Genomic DNA, 25221 nt, shown 5'->3' on the forward strand with positions numbered 1-25221 from the left:
GCATCTGTGGATGACACTGTTATGGGGGGATCTGTGGAAGGCACTGTTATGGGGGGATCTGTGGATGGCACTGTTATGGGGGGATGTGTGGATGGCACTGTTATGGGGATCTGTGGATGGCACTGTTATGGGGCATGTGGATGACACACTGTTATGGGAGCATCTGTGGATGACACTGTTATGGGGGGATCTGTGGATGACACATATAGCATCTTATGCTATAGTGTCATCCACAGATCCCCCATAACAGTGTCCCTGTGTAAATAGTGACCTCAATACAGGGAGTGGAGGCCGGCAACTGGTGTTGAAATCGCGGCGGGGCACAGTGCAGTCACTTTACTCTATTACATCGGGCCCCGCACACACACCAGTATTCATATGTAAAGTGTGGCCAATCCATATAAGTGTAGGCAAGGTAGCGCAATCCGCTACTCACTATGAAACTCCCGTACTAGCAGGCACTGCAGGCTGGCCGGTCACTCACTTTCTCACGGCGCACGCTCCGCCTGCTTCATTAATAAAATGTGCCTGCTAGTATGGGAGTTTCATAGTGAGTAGCGGATTGCGCTACCTTGCCTACACTTTGCATATGGATTGGCCACACTTTACATATGAATACTGGTGTGTGCGGGGCCCGATGTAATAGAGTAAAGTGACTGCACTGTGCCCCTCCGCGAGTTGCCGGCCTCCAACCCCTCCTCCCTGCCCGCTGATACATTGCAGGCCGCGCTGTGCAGCATCGTAAAAATGGCAGCATTCGCCCCATAAGACGCACTGCCATTTCACCCCCACTTGTGGGTAGGGGAGTGCGTCTTATGGGGCGAAACATACGGTACATACATATACATACACATACACATACAGTACATACAGTACATACATACAGTATGTACTTACATACATATACATACAGTACATATATACATATAGTATACATACATACATAGACATACACACATATATACAGTACACACATACAAATATACAGTACACATACATACATACAGTACGTACATACAGTACATAAATACCTACACATACACACATACATACACACATACAGTACACATACATACAGTAAGTACATACATACAGTACATAAATACCTACACATACATACAGTACACACATACATACAATACATACATACATATAGTACATACATGCAGTACATACACACATACAGTACACATACATACAGTACATACATACACACATACATACACACATACATACAGTAAGTACATACAGTACATAAATACCTACACATACATACAGTACGTACAGTACACACATATATACAGTACATACATATAGTACATACATACATATATACCTACACATGCACACATACATACATACATGCTTACATACATACATTACATACACGCACACCCACACATACATACATACATGCTTACATACATACATTACATACACGCACACCCACACATACATACATACATGCTTACATACATACATTACATACACGCACACCCACACATACACATGCACACACATGATATCTCTGAGGTTGTTAAAAAATCTAGTCAGTCACTTGTTTCTGGGAAAGCTGGGTGATGACAACCAATATGACTGCCGTAAGAGCCATTAAAGGACATCTGTCAGCAGATTTGTACCTATGACACTGGCTGACCTGTTACATGTACACTTGGCAGCTGAAGGCATCTGTGTTGGTGCCATGTTCATATGTGTCTGCATTGCTGAGAAAAATTATGTTTTATTATATGCAAATGAGCCTCTAAGAGCAACGGGGGCGTTACCGTTACACCTAGAGACTCAGCTCTATTACATATTACATATAGCACTACTGCACTGTTACATTTCACAGATAGCTAGTGTGCTGCAGCACAGAGTATTTCAGGGGATGAATAAACTGACCTTGTCAAAGGCAGTAATTGATGGAAAAAGTGCTGCTTGATGAGTGTGGGGCGAGCTAGATACAGAGTCCTCATCAGCAGCACAGAGTATTTCAGTAGAGAGGTATGCAGATCTTGTAGGCAGCAGTGACCTGTGACGATATTAGTGAAGAACAGGCTGCATGTGACAGGAGCAGTATCATCTTGTGAGGAGAGGAATGGAGTCACAGACTGATAATTACACAGTGGAATGAGCAGACCTTCTCAGCAGTGCAGAGTATTTCAGGAGGAGTGTGCTGATCTCTCATGTAGAGGAGATGACCTGTCCGCTTATGCGACGGGAGCAGTTTCATCATGTGAGGAGGGGAATGGAGACAAGTAGAAGTCAGACTGATAATTACACAGTGGAATGAGCAGGATTCCTCAGCAGCGCAGAGTATTTCAGGAGGGGTGTACTGATCTCTTGTGTGGAGGAGATGACCTGTCCACTCATGTGACGGGAGCAGTGTCATGATGTCAGGAGGGGAATGGAGACAAGTAGAAGTCAGACTGATAATTACACAGTGGAATGAGCAGACCTTCTAAGAAGCGCAGAGTATTTCAGGAGGAGTGTGCTGATCTCTCATGTGGAGGAGATGACCTGTCCACTCATGTGACGGGAGCAGTGTCATGATGTCAGGAGGGGAATGGAGACAAGTAGAAGTCAGACTGATAATTACACAGTGGAATGAGCAGGCTTCCTCAGCAGCACAGAGTATTTCAGGAGGGGTGTGCAGATCACATGGAGCAAGGCCTCAGACAGTATGTGTCTCACACAATTCTCTCTTTTTTGCAGGTTATTCACTGGAATTCTCCCAAAAAGCTGAGAGTCAAAAACAAACACGTGGAGTTCTTCCGGAATCTGTACCTGACGTTCCTGGAGTATGACGGGAACCTCCTGCGCAGGGAGCTGTTCGGCTGCCCCAGCGAGACCGACGTCAACAGCGAGAATGTCAGTGATAGGAGGGTTTGTTGCGCTGTAATATTCTCTATGTGTTCACTGGTCACCACTTTCAAGCGCTCTTCTTGCTGTCATTGAATGGAAACATTCCTGCGTGCATCAAGAGGCTGAAAACCTGGACAGACCTAGCACCCCTGACAGATGTCTAGACAATCCTCTGTGAGGCCAGCACATCAGCAGCATAGATCCCTCGCTTCCTGATCAGCCGTTCCAATGTATCAGCGCAGGTGACATGTATCACAGAGGATTGTCTAGACTGAATGCACGTCTGTATAGGTTTATAGCCGCTGGATATAAACCGTGTCCTCATTGACAGCAAGCAGAGATCTTGAAAAGCAAGCAACCAAATTGAAATGCAAAGTAGATTATAGTCTCCTACCATTCTGCTTGGCATACACTGTGGGCAGCCATCTTCCCATGGACCCTGAATGGGGGTATGAATAGCCCCACCCCATGGGCACCTTCCTCTTTAATTACATTTGCCCTCGCCTGACCCTGGTAGCCTTGGCACACTCTTCTCATGTTGAACTTTCCTCCCCAGCCCTGGAGATGCCATCACACAAAGATTGAGCCAAGTGTGCACAATGCCATCTGTTGGCGCTGCCCCCTGTGCCCCCTCCCCCACACATCACAACATCATTGCATATTCATGACTTATCGCACGCTGAGCTTCCTCTCACTGTGTGCCGACAACATGGGGCATCGTACACAATGCACAGCTGATATCACTCATCAGACCCCTCCACTGCCTGGCATCCAGGACCATCCGTCGCTCTTCTACATGACTGGGTGCCACCACCTTCTTGTATTAAGCGAAATAATGCCAACGTAGCAGAGCTGAGTTTGTTAGTGAACGTCTTGGAGCTGCTTTGTTTGTAGATAACATTTTATGATACCACTGTGAGTTCTGCCAAGTGGAACCTCAGCTCTGCATCTGACATCTACACCAGAAAAATTCATCTACGCTCAACAAACCGTGTATGACAAACTCAGCACAACTACAACTGACAAGCCCAACTCTCCTATATCTGGCAGTCTGAGCACAGCTACATCAGTAAAGAGCTATATTGGACAAGCTCACTTCTCTTGCATCTGGGAAACTCATCTCAACTACACCTGACAATCTTAGATACTGTACAATACCCCTGACCACATCTGGGAAGCTGGGCTCTGCTACACAGCTAGACAAAAGCTCTTCATATTTGTCTGGACTGTTGTAAGGGGGTGGAGCTCATTGAAGGGGTGGGACCTAAATTTACATGGTCTCCATCACTGTCAGAAGTGGGGAAGGCTCCTGTAGCTCTAGAAGGGGGAAGTAGAGGGAAATATGTTGAAGATTTGATGTGTAGATTACCATGCCTTAATGGGGTTGTCCCATGAACAATATCCGACGCCTGGATCTGAATAGTTTGTAATTAAAAATGTAGTATAGCCACCAAATTGAATAAAATGTAATTGTAGAGCGCCATCTGCTGGTTTCTTTCATTGTTCACCTATTCAGTTGGTCGCACATGCTCAGTTCCATTTTTTCACTGCTACTAGCTGTATCTGCTGTTAAAAGCTGTGACATTTAAAGGGAGAAAACTGCAATATAAAGGACACACCCTGAGCTGTGATAGGGAGAGAGCTGCAGCAGAAAGAACATGCCCTCTGAGCTGTGATATGGAGAGAGCTGCAGCAGAAAGAACATGCCCTCTGAGCTGTGATATGGAGAGAGCTGCAGCAGAAAGAACATGCCCTCTGAGCTGTGATATGGAGAGAGCTGCAGCAGAAAGAACATGCCCTCTGAGCTGTGATAGGGAGAGAGCTGCAGCAGAAAGAACATGCCCTCTGAGCTGTGATAGGGAGAGAGCTGCAGCAAAAAGAACATGCCATCTGAACTGTGATATGGAGAGAGCAGCAGCAAAAAGGACCTGCCCTCTGAGCTGTGATATGGAGAGAGCTGCAGTAGAAAGAACATGCCCTCTGAGCTGTGATATGGAGAGAGCTGCAGCAGAAAGGACATGCCCTCTGAGCTGTGATATGGAGAGAGCTGCAGTAGAAAGAACATGCCCTCTGAGCTGTGATAGGGAGAGAGCTGCAGCAGAAAGAACATGCCCTCTAAGCTGTGATAGGGAGAGAGCTGCAGCAGAAAGGAAATGCCCTCTGAGCTGTGATAGGGAGAGAGCTGCAGCAGAAAGGACATGCCCTCTGAGCTGTGATATGGAGAGAGCTGCAGCAGAAAGAACATGCCCTCTGAGCTGTGATAGGGAGAGAGCTGCAGCAGAAAGAACATGCCCTCTGAGCTGTGATATGGAGAGAGCTGCAGCAGAAAGAACATGCCCTCTGAGCTGTGATAGGGAGAGAGCTGCAGCAGAAAGAACATGCCCTCTGAGCTGTGATAGGGAGAGAGCTGCAGTAGAAAGAACATGCCCTCTGAGCTGTGATATGGAGAGAGCTGCAGCAGAAAGGACATGCCCTCTGAGCTGTGATATGGAGAGAGCTGCAGCAGAAAGGACATGCCCTCTGAGCTGTGATATGGAGAGAGCTGCAGTAGAAAGAACATGCCCTCTGAGCTGTGATAGGGAGAGAGCTGCAGCAGAAAGAACATGCCCTCTGAGCTGTGATATGGGGAGAGCTGCAGCAGAACCCACCCCTCCCCCAGCCCCCCGACCTGTCAGCCTGAAATAAATCTAGCGGAGCACTGAATGTGACGATCTCTGGATCCATGTGAGGTAGATGGCTGGTCCTAGCTTTGTTAGAAAGAGGTTGTCATGTACTATATGTACTATCTGATTTACATTTTTTACATAAATCATGGGATAACCCCTTTAAATGTTTAGAATATGCATTTTGGGGACTCATCCCACACTCACACAATCTGACTTCTGTTAAGCATCTAGTTATACATTAATCTAAGACTGCAGTGCAAAGCATGGTGGATAGACCAGCAGTTAGAACATCTGATGAGACAAGTAGTGGACTTCAGAGCATCTCTGCCTTCAAGAGATAATGTAGCTAAGCTGGTGCCATGGATTACAGCTGTTCTTATGGGAAAAACTGAAAAGCACCAGCAGTGGTACCTACCTTCACAGTCCAGTCAGTTCCCTTGAAGAACATAACTACCAGGTAGAGATCAGTGGCATAACTAGAAATAACTGGGCAAAATTTTTGAACGACCAATGCGCTCCCCCCCCAGAAACCTCTTTGGCTAGTCAAGATCGCTCTCTCAGTCCTGGCCCGACACCCGCTCTGTCCGTTTCTTACACGTACAGTATATACTGTATGTCATGACACTGTATATAATGTCATTGTATAATACCGTGATAAAGTCTTATAGTCCTCCTGGGTGTACCCCTTCTGAGTTTGGGCTCCGTAGCAGCCCCTTCCCATGCTTCCACTGTAACTAGGCCCCTGGTAGGGATCAAACAAAAAATCCTGACGATCTCTAAATCGCCCCCTGGTGGTCTTGGGCTGTACTGCATATTTTTGAATGTTTTTGGTTTGTGAGTATTTAGATTTTGGTAATGAATGTTAAGATGTGTTAATTAGTTTGTGACCTCCTTCCTTGTAAGTTAATCACTGCTGGTGATGAAAGGAAGTATCCTTCTAGAAGTTCTTATATTGCAGGCTGTTTACAGGTCGGCCATTCATCTGAAGCCTCTGATTTCTAGCAGCTACTTGTGAATAAATAAAACATCAAAGAGTCTTCCCTCGTGTCGTCTGGAAATATTACTAATTACTACGGGATATGTCCTTAAAGAGTCTAAATCGTAAAAAAAAATCCCAAAGTATATTCTCAAGCTGTCTTATTGGGGGCTGTGTGTGGGAAAGCTGGGTGACAGCCACTAGGTTTCACTAGGATCCTCACCTAGCTTTCCCAAATTGCTGGATGTCATACCGCATTTGAGCTGTTACGTACCCAGCCCCTGTCATACTGCATTACTATGAATATATGATGGGCAGCTTTTTAAGGGGACATGCTCCTGGTAGAATGACTTCTCAGTCTGTCTTGTCTGTCTGTGTCCACAGCTCCAGAAGCAGCTGTCAGAACTGGACGAGGACGATCTGTGCTATGAGTTTAGACGGGAGAGGTTCACAGTTCATCGCACTCATCTCTACTTCCTGCACTACGAGTATGAGCCAGCGGCTGATGACACCGACGTCACACTGGTGGCACAGCTCTCAATGGACAGGTAGGTGGTAGGTTTGGGTTCCTTCTCTGCTATTGGAATAGCAGCTACCTATGGAGACCACTAGGAGGAGCTCACTGCTTGTAGATTTATACAGCTCACAGTAGTATAAATACTTATAAAGTTAGCTCCCCCTAGTGGCGGCTGCGTGCAGCCATAATCATATCATTCATCAAGTTAGGAATGCAAACAAGTTTTTAAACCTTTCTATTGCAGTGATTAATATAAGGACATAGTCCCCCTAGGGTGTTTTGTTTCCTCTCTGTTGAGGTTCTTCTCTCTTCTTGTAGGCTCCAGATGCTTGAAGCTATCTGCAAGCATTGGGAGGGCCCCATCAGCCTAGCTCTGTACCTCTCAGACGCTGAAGCTCAGCAGTTCCTACGTTATGCACAGGGTTCCGAGGTGCTGCTAAACCGACGCAATGTTGGATACCACATCGTCTACAAAGAAGGACAATTCTACCCAGTCAACCTGCTGAGGAATGTGGCCATGAAACACGTCAGCACCCCATACATGTTCCTCTCTGATATAGACTTCCTACCCATGTATGGACTCTATGAGAGCCTCAGGTAATGATGGTAGAGGCAAAAGATATCAGTGAAGATCCCGTATCTGTACAGTTTAACCACCATGTGCAAAGCTTGTTCATAGCCAGAGGGGCAGTACTGTATTATATGAGTTATATTCTTGTAGATAGTAGTTATATACTTGTACATAGGAGCCGGTATTATATTAGTTATATTCTTATCTAGCAGGGCAGTAATATAGTAGATATATTCTTGTACATAGAAGCCAGTATTATAGTAGTTATATTCTTATCTAGCAGGGCAGTAATATCGTAGATATATTCTTGTACATAGAAGCCAGTATTATAGTAGTTATATTCTTATCTAGCAGGGCAGTAATATAGTAGATATATTCTTGCACATAGGAGCCAGTATTATAGTAGTTATATTCTTATCTAGCGGGGCAGTAATATAGTAGATATATTCTTATACATAGGAGCCAGTATTATAGTAGTTATATTCTTGAATATCAGAGCAGTTTTATAGTAGTTATATTGTTGTACATAGGAGCAGTATTATAGTAGTTATATTCTTGTATATCAGAGCAGTATTATAGTAGTTATATTGTTGTACATAGGAGGTAGTATTATAGTAGTTATATTCTTATCTAGCGGGGCAGTAATATAGTAGATATATTCTTATACATAGGAGCCAGTATTATAGTAGTTATATTCTTGAATATCAGAGCAGTTTTATAGTAGTTATATTGTTGTACATAGGAGCAGTATTATAGTAGTTATATTCTTGTATATCAGAGCAGTATTATAGTAGTTATATTGTTGTACATAGGAGCAGTATTATAGTAGTTATATTCTTGTATATCAGAGCAGTTTTATAGTAGTTATATTGTTGTACATAGGAGCAGTATTATAGTAGTTATATTCTTGTACATAGAGGCAGTATTATAGTAGTTATATTGTTGTACATAGGAGCAGTATTATAGTAGTTATATTCTTGTACATAGAGGCAGTATTATAGTAGTTATATTGTTGTACATAGGAGCAGTATTATAGTAGTTATATTCTTGTACATAGAGGCAGTATTATAGTAGTTATATTGTTGTACATAGGAGCAGTATTATAGTAGTTATATTCTTGTACATAGGAGGCAGTATTATAGTAGTTATATTGTTGTACACAGGTACAGTATTATAGTATGTACTATATATGGTATACAAATGGCTCACTGTGGATAACCGTGACTGGTGCTCAAGGTTAAAAGAAACACCCCTTGTTCTTAATTTTATGTAATTAGGAAATTGACCTGGCACTCAAAACATTTCGAGGATATGTGGAAACATACAAATTTATTATACAATAAAACCACGATGTGCCTAGGCGATATACATCTTATTCATATACATCAGTAATAAAACTTTATAACTATAAAATGTTAAAAATCACAAATTCATCAATCGTTCGCACTGTAATTGGAATACTATTTTAGTTCTCTATTTGTGTAGAGACAAGTTTGCATAGGCAGAAATCCCGATGGCAATTGCCATGTAATCAGTCCATACGTATAGGGCTTCTGGTCTTTGTATGGGGGGACACAGTTCCTACGTAGTCCCAAACTTTCGGAGTCAATAGGTTCACCCGTCTATAGAGGATGTAATGTACACATTTAGTACTCATGATACGTTGCGCTGATCAAGGAAAGCTTTTTTGCTTGTAGAGGTTCTTTCAGTGGCGTCCCACAGCTCCACCACGCTCCAGCCTTGTTGGTTTCGATTTACAGCGTCTTTCAGGATCTCGTCCCAATTCTCGTGAGACTTGGTCCGTCTATACGCTTCGTAGGTAAAGCGATATTGACTTTCTTGACGGTGAGGTTTAATATACTGTATGGCCATGTATATTGTATATTTGCTTCACACACAGGTATTCAGACGCGTTTCAAGATAGCTTATCTCTTCCTCACTGGGTCACCTGTGGTCTCAAACATCTCAACTTTTATGTTCTCTTCATTAGTGCTTGATTGTTCCCATCAGGTTTAACATGTGTTTGTGATTATATTCGGTAATTGGGGATTTGGGAATGTCCCATTTTTACATAGTCTCTAGTATTATGCATAACATGTCTCATACATATCATTACATATCAAAAATATGGATTATTTGCAATGAATCATGGACATACTATCCAGTTTCTTAGTCAGACAGTTGAATAATAATGCGTTTTTGTCGTATTATTCACACTTTTCGATTTTTTTATTTATTATTTCACTTATTTCACATTATTTCAGATTATTTCAGGGCTGATACCTCTACAGTCTACCAATACTATGTTTACACTTCTCGATTTTATTTTCCCTTGTTTTTGGACTGATATCTTTAAGGTCTAACCGCACTGTATATCTACATAGATAGTAGACATGTTGTACTTTGGCATATGAGTATTTGATTCCCTTGTGTGTTTCTAAATGGAATCTTTCAGGAGGTGTGCACTTCTTCTAGTATCTTATGATTTAGAGTAAGGTGCGTTTTTTTCATGCGTTTTTTTGTTATGACTCAATTTTCTATTTCACTTATTTCAGGGCTGATGTTTCTACAGTCCACCAGTACCATGTTCACACTTCTCGATTTTATTTGGACTGATATCTTTAAAATCTAACAGCACTATACAGCTGTATAGATAGACATGTTACATTTTGGTCCCCTTGTGTATTACCAAAGGAGATCTTTCAAGGAGTGTGCAATTCTTCTAGTGTCTCATGATTTCAAGTCATGTTTTTTTTTCTTGCGTTTTTTCATTATAACTGCGTTTTTTATAATATATGTGCAAAGAGGTCTTATTAGTGCTCTATATAAAGTGTTCTTTTCAAAAGAGTAAGATTAGTCTATTTTATCCCATTTATATAATACCTTTATAGCTAAAAGGTGAAAAAAGGGTAAAAGGGTGGTTTCTCTATATTTTGGGAACTCCTTCCCTATTTGTGTGATACAGTGTCACTATTTTAGTGATGTTTCTAAAACCTATTTATGAGTTCTTACAAAAAAGATAAACAATATCAATTATTATATATAGATGCAATATCTCCAGTGGGATTTTTGTTGGACCGGTGGTTCAGTTAAACCCGAAAATCTCTAGGTCTGAGTTCAGACCTGCTGGGAGAAGACTGCCAAAGTCATATATTCTCCTAGACTCGGCTCGGGACATTCTCATAATATGATTGCCCCCTCTCCAGTGTACGTCTACCCTCTCCAGGGCCACAAAAGAGATACCCCTGAAGTCACTGTTGTGAGAGACCTTGAAATGCTTAGATAAAGAGTGGTTTTCAAAACCCTTTTTTATATTATTCAGATGTTCTGTTATCCTTACTTTCAGGGGTCTCTTAGTTCTGCCGATATACTGTCTCCGGCAGGGGCACTGGATAAGGTAGACGACACTGGAGGAGTCGCATGTGAGACAACCCTTGATGTCTAGAGCAAAGTCATTCTGAGTAGACTGGACTCTAGTAGTTTTTTTCAGGAATGTTGTATTCCTACATCCCAAGCATTTCCCACACCTATAGTTCATATTTAGCCATTTTTGAAGTGTGGTGCCATCCTTCCTTGTGTGGTTTCTAATGGAAGGTGCAATCTTCAATCCTAGACTAGGTACCTTGGTAAATGTGATAAGGGGTGAAATATGAAGCATGGGACAGGAACTTAAGAATGGGACAGGAATTTAAGAAAACCCTTACCAATTATTGTGATGTTGGCGTAAAAAACTTGTTCTGTTGGAACAAGAGCGAAACTTTATCTTGGGCACACAGGGAAGATTACCCATCTTCTACTGTCTGCCCAAGATACACAAATGCCTGGAGGGAGTTTCCAAAATATAGAGAAACCACCCTTTCCCCCTTTTTTCACCTTTTAGCTATAAAGGTATTATATAAATGGGATTAAATAGACTAATCTTACTCTTTTGAAAAGAACACTTTATATAGAGCACTAATAAGTCCTCTTTGCACATATATTATAAAAAACGCAGTTATAACGAAAAAACGCATGAAAAACCCACATGACTTGAAATCATGAGACACTAGAAGAATTGCACACTCCTTGAAAGATCTCCTTTGGTAATACACAAGGGGACCAAAATGTAACATGTCTATCTATACAGCTGTATAGTGCTGTTAGATTTTAAAGATATCAGTCCAAATAAAATCGAGAAGTGTGAACATGGTACTGGTGGACTGTAGAAACATCAGCCCTGAAATAAGTGAAATAGAAAATTGAGTCATAACGAAAAAACGCATGAAAAAAAACGCACCTTACTCTAAATCATAAGATACTAGAAGAAGTGCACACCTCCTGAAAGATTCCATTTAGAAACACACAAGGAAATCAAATACTCATATGCCAAAGTACAACATGTCTATCTATGTAGATATACAGTGCGGTTAGACCTTTAAGATATCAGTCCAAAAACAAGGGAAAATAAAATCGAGAAGTGTAAACATAGTATTGTAGACTGTAGAGGTATCAGCCCTGAAATAAGTGAAATAATAAATAAAAAAATCGAAAAGTGTGAATAATACGACAAAAAACGCATTATTATTCAACTGTCTGACTAAGAAACTGGATAGTATGTCCATGATTCATTGCAAATAATCCATATTTTTGATATGTAATGATATGTATGAGACATGTTATGCATAATACTAGAGACTATGCAAAAATGGGACATTCCCAAATCCCCACTTACCGAATATAATCACGAACACATGTTAAACCCGATGGGAACAATCAAGCACTAATGAAGAGAACATAAAAGTTGAGATGTTTGAGACCACAGGTGACCCACTGAGGAAGAGATAAGCTATCTCGAAACGCGTCTGGGCGGAATACCTGTGTGTGAAGCAAATATACAATATACATGGCCATGTATTAAACCTCACCGTCAAGAAAGTCAATATCGCTTTACCTACGAAGCGTATAGACGGACCAAGTCTCACGAGAATTGGGAGGAGATCCTGAAAGACGCTGTGAACCAACAAGGCTGGAGCGTGGTGGAGCTGTGGGACGCCACTGAAAAGAACCTCTACACGCAAAAAAGCTTTCCTTGATCAGCAACGTATCATGAGTACTAAATGTGTACATTACATCCTCTATAGACGGGTGAACCTATTGACGCCGAAAGTTTGGGACTACGTAGGAACTGTGTCCCCCCATACAAAGACCAGAAGCCCTATACGTATGGACTGATAACATGGTAATTGCCACTGGGATTTCTGCCTATGCAAACTTGTCTCTACACAAATAGAGAACTAAAATAGTATTCCAATTACAGTGCGAATGATTGATGAATTTGTGATTTTTAACATTTTATAGTTATAAAGTTTTATTACTGATGTATATGAATAAGATGTATATCGCCTAGGCACATCGTGGTTTTATTGTATAATAAATTTGTATGTTTTGAGTGCCAGGTCAATTTCCTAATTACAGTATTATAGTAGTTATATTCTTGTACATAGGAGGCAGTATTATAGTAGTTGTATTCAGGTATATAGGGGCAGTATTATAGTAGTTATATTCTTGTACATAGGAGGCAGTATTATAGTAGTTATATTCTTGTACATAGGAGCCTGTATTATAGTGGTTATATTCTTGTATATCAGCAGTATTATAGTAGTTATATTTTTATCTATGGGGCAGTATTATAGCAGTTATATTCTTGTACATAGGGATAGTATTGTAGTAGTTATATTCTTGTATGTAGAGACCGTATTATAGTAGTTATATTCTTGTACATAGGAGGCAGTATTATAGTAGTTATATAATTGAACATAGGAGGCAGTACTATAGTACAGTAGTTTTTTTATTGGGATCTGTTTTAGCTTGGTCTTTTCATTTGAGGAATACTATTTTGATGTTATTTCAATAAATTCATATTTCTCTGAATATAAAATAATGAGAATTTTAATACATTTCTACCTAATATCTGTGCAAATTGCTGGTTTCCACTTGTGATAATATGTTTGTAAGCACATTCTAAAAATTATGCCTGAACAGACACAACCCATTAGGACACATTATACGAACATCTTCTGCGGGTTCGTTATTAACTTCACTGAGTGTTTGATGTTTCACCCCTTTGGGATAAAATATATACCGTACTTAGTATCTTGCACAGTAAATTGTATATTGATGTTATATTGTGCTAAAGCTCCTACCAGTGGTGGGTTTAGGAACTTCAATCAAAAATACATTCACATTTGTTTACAGAGCTAAAGTATAAAGTACATGTATGTACTGTATAGATGTAGCAGAGCTTAATGCGTTATGTATTGTTTGTGCACAGTGTTAGGGCTCATGCACACGAACATATTTTCTTTCCACTTCTGTTCCGGGTTTTTTGCTGACCGTATGCGAACCACTCACTTTGATGGGTCCACAAAAACAACGGAAGGTACTCCATGTGCATTCTGTTTCCGTATTTCCGTTCCACAAAAAAGTAGTGCATGTCCTATTATTGTCCGCAAATCACGGTCCGAGGCCCCATTCAAGTCAATGGGTCCGCAAAAAATACGGAACGCACACGGAACACATCCATATGTCATCCGTATTTTGCGGATCCATACTGTAGAAATGCTATGCCCAGCCCATATTGCTCATGTGTTTGGTGATTAGAAAGTTACTGTTTCCGTTTCCGATCCCCAAAAAACGGATCAAATACGGAAACCATACGGATATGTTTTGTGCAATAACGGAACTGAAGAGGACTTAAATCAGAGGAAAAAAAACCTCAGAGACGGAACAACGGATCCGTAAAAAACGGACCGCAAAACAACAACGGTCGTGTGCATGAGCCCTTAGAGACTCTCTGGTAAGTTCCCTGTATTCCAGTTTCTCTACTCCCCTCTGTACACACAAATGCTATGGAGGCTGCGGTGGAAGACGCCTCCTTTGCAATACATAGCGACTACCTGCAATCACCAAAGAAGGGGAACGCATTGCATGGAGATTTATTTCACTCCCATTGAGTTCAGCACTAGTTGTATATATAACTATGTGCCGTTAGCTCCCCCTATTGGTGACTGCAGTCAGCTGAAATTACATAATTTGGCAGTGCTCTCAGTGGGACAAATTTTAAGCTTTGCTCTGGGCCCCGATGATTTCTGATCACACTCCTTAATGTAGCTGGTTGTCCTATCTGATTGAGAGCTCACCTCTATATTATACATTGAGCTTCTTCTTTTATTTTTAAACTAGGAAGTCGGTTGTACAGCTGGACATGAGTAACACCAAGAAGGCATTGATCATCCCTGCTTTTGAGACCCTGCGATATCGACTCTCCTTCCCAAAATCTAAAGCCGAATTACTCTCCATGTTAGATATGGGCACCTTATTCACCTTCAGGTGGGTATCATCCTCTGGTAAAAGCCTCCCATAAATCATGATATTTATATTGCCTGAAGGTACTGTACATCTTTAAAATCTTATGCAAATAATTCATATCATGATGTGCACTGCCTCAGTTCAACCTGTAGATGTCACTATTGCTCATATCTACATACGAAGGCTTCTAGTTGCTCTCAGTCACAACTTTTGGATAGCTAAGAAACAGTGACCCCCACAGGCCCTTAATAGGTACTACACAAAATATACCGTTTATGGCACAAGGTGTAAAACACAACATATATTTTATTTTCATTATAATACATGTTTTTATGTTTATTATACAAATTACATGTAACACTGAATAACATAGAAAATACTTTGCTGAGCTTCTCTTGATATACAGTACATATTCTAATCGTATCCAGAGGTGCATTCTGAATTCCATCAGAACTATGCTGATGGACCTGAGATCTTACACTGCGCTGTTGGAGATGTAGCCATATTCCATTACTATACTGGACCTGGTGGAAACACCTTTAATGTAGTACAGCAGTGTATGTTCTGTACAGACACTAAACCAGAGACATGTGACATGGAGATGTAAGGTGCTGAGATTTATAAAGGGAAAGATATATTTTGATTGCAGCTTTGGATGTGACTGGAGCACAGGACAAGGTCAGTTCATATACATAAGAAAATGTTGTATTCCTGTTTGAACTTTGCTGTAGATCTTCAGTAGAACAACAAGATTCTTTAGAGCCTCAGATTAATTGTGCAGAGATTCCTAAGATGTAAGCAGAATCGTACACAAGATTGGAATATGTCAGCCTTAGGAAAATTACTGGGGCTTCCATACAGCAGCAGATGCTGTCATTTATTCCTGGCTCTGGATTAATGATTCTAAGTCTTTGCTTCCAAAAATCCCCCACCCCCCTTTTAGTGCTGGAGCCCAGAAGGCAGAAAGTGATATGTTTAATGTCACAGATCCTGATCCCTCCTGATGTTTTGGGGCCACAAAGTGTCCAGTGGAGGCCACGTCAGGACGGGACGCAGCTGGCAAGCCATGCATTGCCTGTAATTAGCAGAGGACTGTACACATTGCAGCGGGAGGAGGTGACAACCACATTGTAATTTTACCTCCTCAGACTTTGATGTACAGCCAGGAGAGAGCACAGCAAGAGTTTATCAGATACTCAGACAAAATAAAGACTAACAGCTGGTGAAGAGGAAGATGTCAGTCCAATGCTAGAATTCCGTTCTCTTAAAGGGGTTCTCCAGGAATTAAGAAGATGAAAATATTACTTTATTATAAATATATTCTAAAATACCTTTCATTATTTATAATGGCTCGTTTTGTCTGGGGAGCAATCATCAGGGGGAACAAAATGGCCGATGTCCTATTAGTTCACACAAAACCTGTCCTGATCACACATGAGGACAAGTTACTTTACAACACTGAGGTAAAGAGCTGCGTCATCCTCGTCCTCCTCTGTTCTTGTCAGGGATTATGATCCTGAATACAGATGATAAGAACTTTTGCTGAATGTCTGGGGAATTTAGTTCATGAGGAGACATGAAGTACAGAGAGGAAGGACAGGACAGGCTGTGGTAATGTGTTGCTGTGGTAATGGAGCCTGCATACAAGTGCTGATGCTCATTATCCACACCTCACCCTCCTCTCTTGTCTCCTCATCTTCTCCATTCCCACAGAGATTCACCTGTATTTAGGATCATGATTTCTGACAAGCAGAGCAGAGAGGAGGATGAGGCAGCACTATGGCCCATTGTGGTGAAGTAACTTGTCCTCCTGTGTGATTAGGACAGGTTCTTTGTATACTGATAGGACGGCGGCCATTTTATTTCTCCTAATGATAGCTCCCTAGACAAAACAAGCCATTCTAACTAATGAAAGGTATTGGTGAATATATTTATTATGAAATGATATTTAAGTATTTTCATTTTTTTTATTCCTGGAGAACCCCTTTAATGGTTTCAGTACTGTGGGTGGGAGCTGCAAAACAAGGGTGCAGGGATATCCCCTGGACTGCCACACCCAATCACTGCAGAACCTGAACCACTGGCGTCCATGTGCATGTGTTGTGCCTATTATTTCTATAAATTTATTTAAAATATATTTAATTTATTTTACATAAAAATTCTAAATATCATGTTTATAGCCTCCACTTAAGAGCTCCATTCGCAATTCTGCAAAATTTCTGAGCTTTCCCTGCTTGTTTGGTGTTTGCACGAAGCTTGCTCTGGGAAGTGTCATCTTATCACCAGACATCATACAGTTAGCCGATGTAGGAAAAACAAACTCTCGCCCCCTCCCACCCCTTATTATAGGAGCCCAGCTATTAGTTGTCTGATGACAACCTTGCTGGACATAACCAGCCCTTAAAATGTCACTGTCCTTTCAGAAAATTTCCGATAGCTCATAGTGACATGTCAGAAGTTTTCATTAGTGGGGGTTCAGGTGCTGAGATCATCTGATCGATCTCAGCAACGAAGCATCATTCGGCTGACAGTCGCAGAAGTGGTAATAGCGCTGAATGGAACATACACCTATCTGCTCAGTTTTCCGGGGAGAGCCAACCAGAGCTATATTGGCACATAACCCGGCACTTCATTTTAGCAATTGTGGAGGTGAAAAGCACCTGGACCCTCATTCAAAACTTTTGCCGTATCACTATGACATGTCAGACGTTTCCTGAGAGGTTGGTACCCTGTAAGGCTATGGGCCTTCTAGTCATCTGAGGTTTATCTGCAGATTTGTCTAGTCATACAGTCGTACCACTTGATGTGGTCAAAATCTGCTTTACATTCTTTCTATTGTTTCCATCTTAGAGGCTTCTTTTCTGAGATTTTCTCATGTCTTGAAACTTCTGCCTATTATATTAAATTTTTTATCCTACAGGTACCACGTCTGGACTAAGGGGCATGCTCCCACCAACTTTGCCAAATGGAGGACGGCGACAACTCCTTACCGCGTGGAATGGGAGGCAGATTTCGAACCCTATGTGGTGCTGAGACGGAGTTGTCCAGAGTATGACCGAAGATTTGTTGGATTTGGGTGGAACAAAGTGTCTCACATCATGGAGTTGGATGCACAGGTGAATTATTATTGTTGAATGTCCATACAGGAGCATTGCTATAGAGGATACAGAAGTAGTGGTCACACCTGGGTTCTGGTGCCTAAGGGGGGGGGGGGGGGGGGGGGGGGGGGGGGCAAAGGTCGGTGTATGGTCCTGTCACTGATTTCCATCAGGATCCAGAAGCTACAAGTTACACCTTTGTGTCCACTATCTGGGGTTAAAGAACAACTCCACCCAAAACCAGAAAAACTACACTCGTGGACAATTTCCTGTACGTTAAAATTTAAAGAACTCCAACCAATGGTCCAAAATTCTGTGCTGAATTTTTTCTTAAAGGGGTTGTTTCACTTCGGTAAGTGGCATTTATCATGTAGAGAAAGTTAATACAAGCTACTTACTAATATATTGTTATTATCCATATTGCTTCCTTTGCTGGCTGGATTCATTTTTGTATCACATTATACACCGCTCGTTTCCATGGTTACAGACCGCCCTGCAATCCATCAGTGGTGGTCGTGCTTGCACACTATAGGAAAAAGCACTAGCCTATGTGCGCTCCCATGGTTCTGGCCAAGAGAGAGGCTGGCGCTTTTTCCTATAGTGTGCAAGCATGCCCACCACTGCTGGATTGCAGGGTGGTCTGTAACCATGGAAACAAGCACGGTATAATGTGATGGAAAAATGAATCCAGCCAGCAAAGGAGACAAAATGGACAATCACAATACATTAGTGGCTTGTATTAACTTTCTCTAAATGATAAATGCTATTTGCTGAAGTGAGACAACACTTTTAACCCCTTAAGGACTTAGGACAACCGGTACGCCATGTTTGCCGAGTCCTTAAGGACCCAGGGCGTACCGGAACCTCCTGTGTAGTTTTGATCACTGCCGCACGGCCGGCAGTGATCGGAACGGGGTGCCTGTTGAAATCACTCAGCAGGCACCCTGTGACAATGCCTAGGGTGGTCCTGTGACCCCCCCGCATTGCCGATCACTACAAACCGCAGGTCAATTCAGCAGGGATCAGAAACATCAAAGTGCCTATATTTCGATGTTAACCCCCCCCCCCCCCCCTTCCTGCAGCCCTCTGTGTTTTTGTGCCTGGGGGGAGGATTGCGGGCGGTGCGGAAGGCGGGTGGCAGTGTGGGGGGCGGGTGGGCGATCTTCCGCCCGCCCCCCGTTTATTCTCAGGATGGCCGAGCGGTTGAATCAGAGTGTCAGTTCATTGCTGACACTCTGATTCAAACGGCAGACATCTGTGCAGATGTCAGCCGTTTTAACCTCGTCCATGCCGCGGTCCGTAGGGACCGCTGTATGGAAGAGGGAGGGAGCTCCCTCCCTCTCCCATCGGGGGGCTGCTGTGCCTTTGCAGCCCCCAGACAGGATGGGGTGACAGAGGGAGCCCTACTCCCTCCCCTTCCCCGTCTGCTCAGTTGTGGCAGACGGGGAAGGTTCCCATGGCAACAGGGACGCCTTGTTAGGCATCCTGCTGTCCATGGTGCTGAACAGATCTGTGCTGTGCTAAAGGCAGAGATCTGTTCAAAGTGTGAGTGAAATACAGTGCAGTACGCTATATAGTGTACTGTACTGTATTATACAGACATCAGACCCACTGGATCTTCAAAAAAAAATGTTAAAAAAAAAAAAAAAAACATTTATCCCTGATTAAAAATTAAAAAAATAAAATTCCCTACACATGTTATATATCACCGCGTCCGTAACGACCCGATCTATAAAACGGTCATGTTACATTCCCCGCACGGTGAACGCCATAAAAAATAAAAACTATGATGAAATTGAAATTTTGCCCACCTTACTTCCCAAAAAAGGTAATAAAAGTGATCAAAAAAGTCGTATGTACGCCAAAATAGTACCATTCAAACCGTCGTCTCATCCCGCAAAAAATGAGCCCCTACATAAGACAATGGCATAAAAAAAACTTTGGCTCTCAGACTATGGAGACACAAAAAAATGTTTTTTTGGTTTCAAAATGATATTATTGTGTAAAACTTAAATAAATAAAAAAACGTAAACATATTAGGTATCCCTGCGTCCGTAACAACCTGCTCTATAAAAATAGCACATTATCTAATCTGTCAGATGAACGTTGTAAATAATAAAAAATAAAAACGGTACCAAAACAGGTATTTTTGGGCAAATTTTCCATTTTAATCAATTTTTCCAAAGCAAGGGTTTACAGCCAAACCAAACTCAATATTTATGGCCCTTATTCTGTAGTTTACAGAAACACCCCATATGTGGTCGTAAACCTCTGTACGGGCACACGGCAAGGCGCAGAAGGAAAGGAATGCCATATGGATTTTGGAACGCAGTTTTTGCTGGACTTGTTTTTTGACACCATGTCCCATTTGAAGCCCCCCCTGATGCACCCCTAGAGTAGAAACTCTAAAATGTGACCCCATTTAAGAAACTACACCCCTCAAGGTATTCAAAACTGATTTTACAAACTTTGTTAACACTTTAAGTGTTCGACAAGAGTCAATGGCAAATGGAGATGACTTTTCAGAATTTCTATTTTTTGTTACTTTGCTTCACAAAAAGTGTAATATAGAGCAATCAAAAATCATATGTACCCTAAAATAGTACCAAAAAAACTGCCACCTTATCCCGTAGTTTCCAAAATGGGTTCACGTTTTTGGAGTTTCTACTCTAGGGGTGCATCAGGGGGCTTCAAATGGGACATGGTGTAAATAAACTAGTCCAGCGAAATCTGCCTTCTAAAAGCCCCACGGCGTTCCTTTCCCTCTACGCCCTGACGTGGGGCCGTACAGTGGTGTACGACCACATATCGGGTGTTTCTGTAAACCGCAGAGTCAGGGCAATAAATATAGAGTTTTGTTTGGCTGTTAACTTTTGCTTTGTTAGTGGAAAATATGTATTAAAATGGAAAATTTGGCAAAAAATTGAAATTCTGAAATTTCATCTGCATTTGCCATCAACTCTTGGGAAACACCTAAAGGGTTAATAATGTTTGTAAAATCAGTTTTGAATACCTTGAGGGGTGTAGTTTCTAGAATGGGGTCACTTCTGGGTGTTTTCTATTATTTTAGCCTCACAAAGTGACTTCAGACCTGAACTGGTCCCTAAAAAGTGGGTTTTTTAAAATTTCCATCTAAACTTCTAAGCCTTGTAACGTCCCCAAAAAATAAAATAGCATTCCCAAAATGATCCAAACATGAAGTAGACATATGGGGAATGTAAACTAATAGCTATTTTTGGAGGTATTACTATGTATTATAGAAGTAGAGAAATTGAAACTTGGAAATTTGCTAATTTTTCCCAAATTTTGGTAAATTTTGTATTTTTGTATAAATAAAAATGAATTTTTTTTACTCCATTTTACCAGTCTTATGAAGTACAATATGTGACGAAAAACAGTCTCAGAATGGCCTGGATAATTAAAAGCGTTTTAAAGTTATCACCACATAAAGTGACACTGGTCAGATTTGCAAAAAATGGCCAAGTCCTTAAGGTGAAATAGGGTTGAGTCCTTAAGGGGTTAAAGAGATCTGTCACAAGGAAACCCACTTTTAAACCAGGCACAATGCCTTGTAGGGCTACCTCAGAGGAGTGTAGTGATGCATTTCACTTAGTGATCCATTACTTCTTTCTGGAGAAAAGGTACTTTCAATCCATATGGAAATGAGCAGTTAAGTGCACCGGGTGTGAGCCCAGCAGACTCTGTGCACCCTTTCTCTTCATGCTTTCTTTGCCAGCCCTTCCGTTCTTGATTGACAGTGGCAGGCGAGATGGCTCTGCAGGAACCTTGCCCTGGCTGCACTACACTGGTTGTGTAGTTTATATTCATTGCTATGGGAGTTATGGAAACAGTAGAGCGCCAGCTGCTCAGATGTTTCTGTAATTCTGTCCATCCCTGGCCGGCTCTAACTGAGGTTATTCCCATCTCATCCATGATAGGCAGAGATGAGAAAACCATTTGCAATAACATAATTTTACGGACATGGCATTGCCAATTATGTATACTTTTTTGCTTTAGATTTGTTGACATTTTTATTATCATTTTGTGAGGGTTGATGGGGTGACGAAGGAGTCCCTATGTCTAACCACTCAAGGGTTAAATGGCAGGGATCGGAGTTAACTTCTCGCTACTGCAGCAGATTGTCAGCTGTGTGTTCCAGCTGGCTTCTGCCGCTGAAGCCGCTGGCTTGGCTCCTGAGCCCACACCATAACTCTACCATACTTGTACCATGGGTTGCAGGAAGTGTACATGTATACAGGCAGTCGGATATCCTTGATGGAAATGTGAACGAGGCCTAAGTAAATCCCCCAATAGCATATAGTAGATGATAACAAGGACTGGGCCTGTGACCACCTCGCTTCTTTTAATGAACAAAATAGTATTTTTCACCATGTCCCCTTTGTTATCGCTGATCTCTCCTCTTCTTTCTTTAGGAATATGAATTCACAGTGCTGCCTAATGCCTACATGATCCACATGCCCCATGCCCCGAGCTTCGACATCACTAAGTTCCGCTCAAATAAGCAATATCGAATTTGCCTGAAGACACTAAAGGAGGAATTTCAGCAAGACATGTCACGGCGTTATGGATTCACGGCTCTCAAATACCTCACGGCAGAGAACAATAGCTAACGAGACCTGGGGATGGAAGGGCTCGGGTGTGCCTAACATCTCATGAAGACCTCAAAGACAAGACATCGACCATCGATGGTTGGTTGGAGGCAGCCAGTGTTTAGAACCCTGGGTGATTTTAGGAACATTTACCTATTGTCTCTTTTGCCCCCATGACTCCAATAATCATCAAAGCTGAGAACATACTGATGTGGATCCAGGTAAATAGAACTTTTCAAGGCATTTAACTTCTCCCTTGGTGCTACAGAACAAGGCTTAGTTGTTGAAGACCTGCTTAACTTGGAGTCTCATTTGTAACATCCAATCCAAGGTTGGTTAGTCATATCTCTTTGGGCTACTCCCTACAACCTGCTTTACCATCGAAGAGCTCAAGTTGCCAAATACCTTGTTCTGGAAGTTTCCACAATGTGCTCAGTTGAGTAGTCAAAGCAGATATGAGTTGGATTTTCACCACCACTATCTGGTTGTTGGGGATGTGAAGTATTTATGGGTTAAACCCAGACTCTTCCCAGGACAATGCACAGATGAAGTGTTCTGCAACTTGATTGCCAGGAGGCAGAAATTAGGAACTTGGTGTGAAATCTCTTAAGCTTCACGCAAAAAAAAAAGTTTAAAAAAAAAGTAGCAGTGTTGACATTGTAAAGATCCAAAGGGCATTTCTTTCTATTTTTGTATTGTATTCATCAATGTATAAAAGAAATATTCACCTCCTGCTTTCTCAATGGAAGATACAGAGCTGAGCATTTGACATACAATCTTGATCTTCATCTATGGTTCTTGAATGTAAACGTGACACACTATATCATGATGCCGAGCATCTCTTGATGGTGACATCTTCATCATGGACATAAGAAGACTTTATGCCTGGAACACTAAATGCCTTTTGTTTTTGGTGTGGAGAGCAGGCTTATTTCTTTTTAGTCTGTCAGTTTTTTTTTTCTGCGTAATTAGTGATGGTCCTGCTGGGCATCAGAAAGACAATGATGTGCTTGGACATCTGTAGGGCTTTGCCATATACTGTGGCATGTTTATTTTCAGGAAAATCATAGCTTTGTACGTTCCCGGAAAGCCCAGAACAACATTACTATGCAATGTCTTACTGGACTTTCGTCTTGGAACAGAGTCCATGTCCATGGTGGCCAACACATGAGAAGAGGTTCAGAAACTTGTGCATGGAAAGGGTGACGAATATTTCCCAGGGATTCAATACAGTATAAAGACACCATCACAGAAAGTTCCATCCCACCTTAGAGAGTGTTGATGGACGTTTGTGGATATGGATGAGTTATAACCCAATGGATTTTTCCACTATTTTTTACCATTCAGAATTAATTGTCATGTTTACAAAGAGGACATTAAGTCTAATGCACTAGACCTGCAGTTGGCGGCTGCTTGTTAACCAATGGAAGACGACGTTCGGAGACGGAGGGGAAAAAAACACAATACAGTGTCCTGTTCTCATCTGACATATATAGTAGGTCCCCATAATGTGTGTGTCAAATCATGAATCTTATACACACATACATATTAAAAGATTCCAAGGCTAGGGCTCAAGTTGAGGGAAAAGGAAAGATGTCTTGAAGATAAGGAGAACATTGAGGCCAAAGCTGCTCACCGTAGCTTGTCTAGTCCTTTAGGGCCAGGGTCACAAAAAAACATTACCTGTATGGCTTCCTATAGATCCTAAAGACTGAGGAGAGGGTCCCATACCAATACCTGCTGCACCAATACCCTTTTGGCTCCAAGATTAGTTGAGATGGTCTTACAATTCATTATTTGTCAGGGTCCAGCATCAAGCTGCTGTGTATAATAATGTCTCCCCTTGGCGAAGTTAAGGGTTGGACAGGTGTATATTATGGGATGGGTGTATTGTAAATAAACCCATTCAATCCTTTGTATCCCTATCAGGGTTGCCTGCCAGCCCTTTATCTCTGTTCCCATGTTCATTCGGAAGAAGAAAATGTATGTGCTTATGGCATGGGGAGGAGAGGTTCGAATAACAGTTACCAATTCCCTCATAAACATCCATTTTTGGGGTTTTGGCCAAATAGTCATGGATAGCAAGATAAAGTGTCCTCACATCTTTGAGGACATGCATGGAGAGATGGGGCCCTATTTTCTTCTTTGTTATGGGGCCCTCACTTCATAGGGCGTATCACAACACCCAAAGTTTTAGGCCATCTCGAGAAGATCTGGTTATAAGCTCATAGTTGGCAATGTTCCTGTCATCTTAATGCTCTGCTGGCGGCTTCTTTTCGCTCATTTAATGTGTAAATTTTCCATTGCTCTTTTTTCTTTCTTGACACCTCAGATTTATCTATGTCATTTTTTTTCCTTATTTTTCCATGGTGACAGAAATCTGCAATTCTCTCTCGGCAGCTGCTAGTGAGATAAATTTCTGTGACACGTTTTCATTTCTGTTCACGTCAATATATTTCACTAATCTTCAATTACCGTATGAGTGGGTGAAAACATCTCCCATCAACATTGAGTCTCATGGATGGAAATAAGCTGATGGCTATAGCAACCAATCACATAGTTGCCACCAGT

General features: G+C 41.7%; 1 protein-coding gene across 2 annotated transcripts in view; it reads left to right on the top strand.

Moving 5' to 3' along the window:
* Window positions 1–24321, top strand: part of LARGE1 (LARGE xylosyl- and glucuronyltransferase 1) — a 581369-nt gene extending 557048 nt beyond the window's left edge. For both annotated transcript variants that reach the window (XM_040438023.1, XM_040438033.1), the window contains exons 10-15: window positions 2716–2871; window positions 6892–7055; window positions 7343–7621; window positions 14817–14963; window positions 17863–18058; window positions 22474–24321. In XM_040438023.1, the coding sequence (XP_040293957.1) occupies window positions 2716–2871; window positions 6892–7055; window positions 7343–7621; window positions 14817–14963; window positions 17863–18058; window positions 22474–22671 (1140 nt within the window). In that variant the 3' untranslated portion in view covers window positions 22672–24321. The remainder of the gene's footprint in view (window positions 1–2715; window positions 2872–6891; window positions 7056–7342; window positions 7622–14816; window positions 14964–17862; window positions 18059–22473) is intronic.
* The last annotated feature ends 900 nt before the right edge of the window (window positions 24322–25221 follow it).

The sequence above is a fragment of the Bufo bufo genome, chromosome 1, assembly GCF_905171765.1.
Source record: "Bufo bufo chromosome 1, aBufBuf1.1, whole genome shotgun sequence".
Lineage (NCBI taxonomy): Eukaryota > Metazoa > Chordata > Amphibia > Anura > Bufonidae > Bufo > Bufo bufo.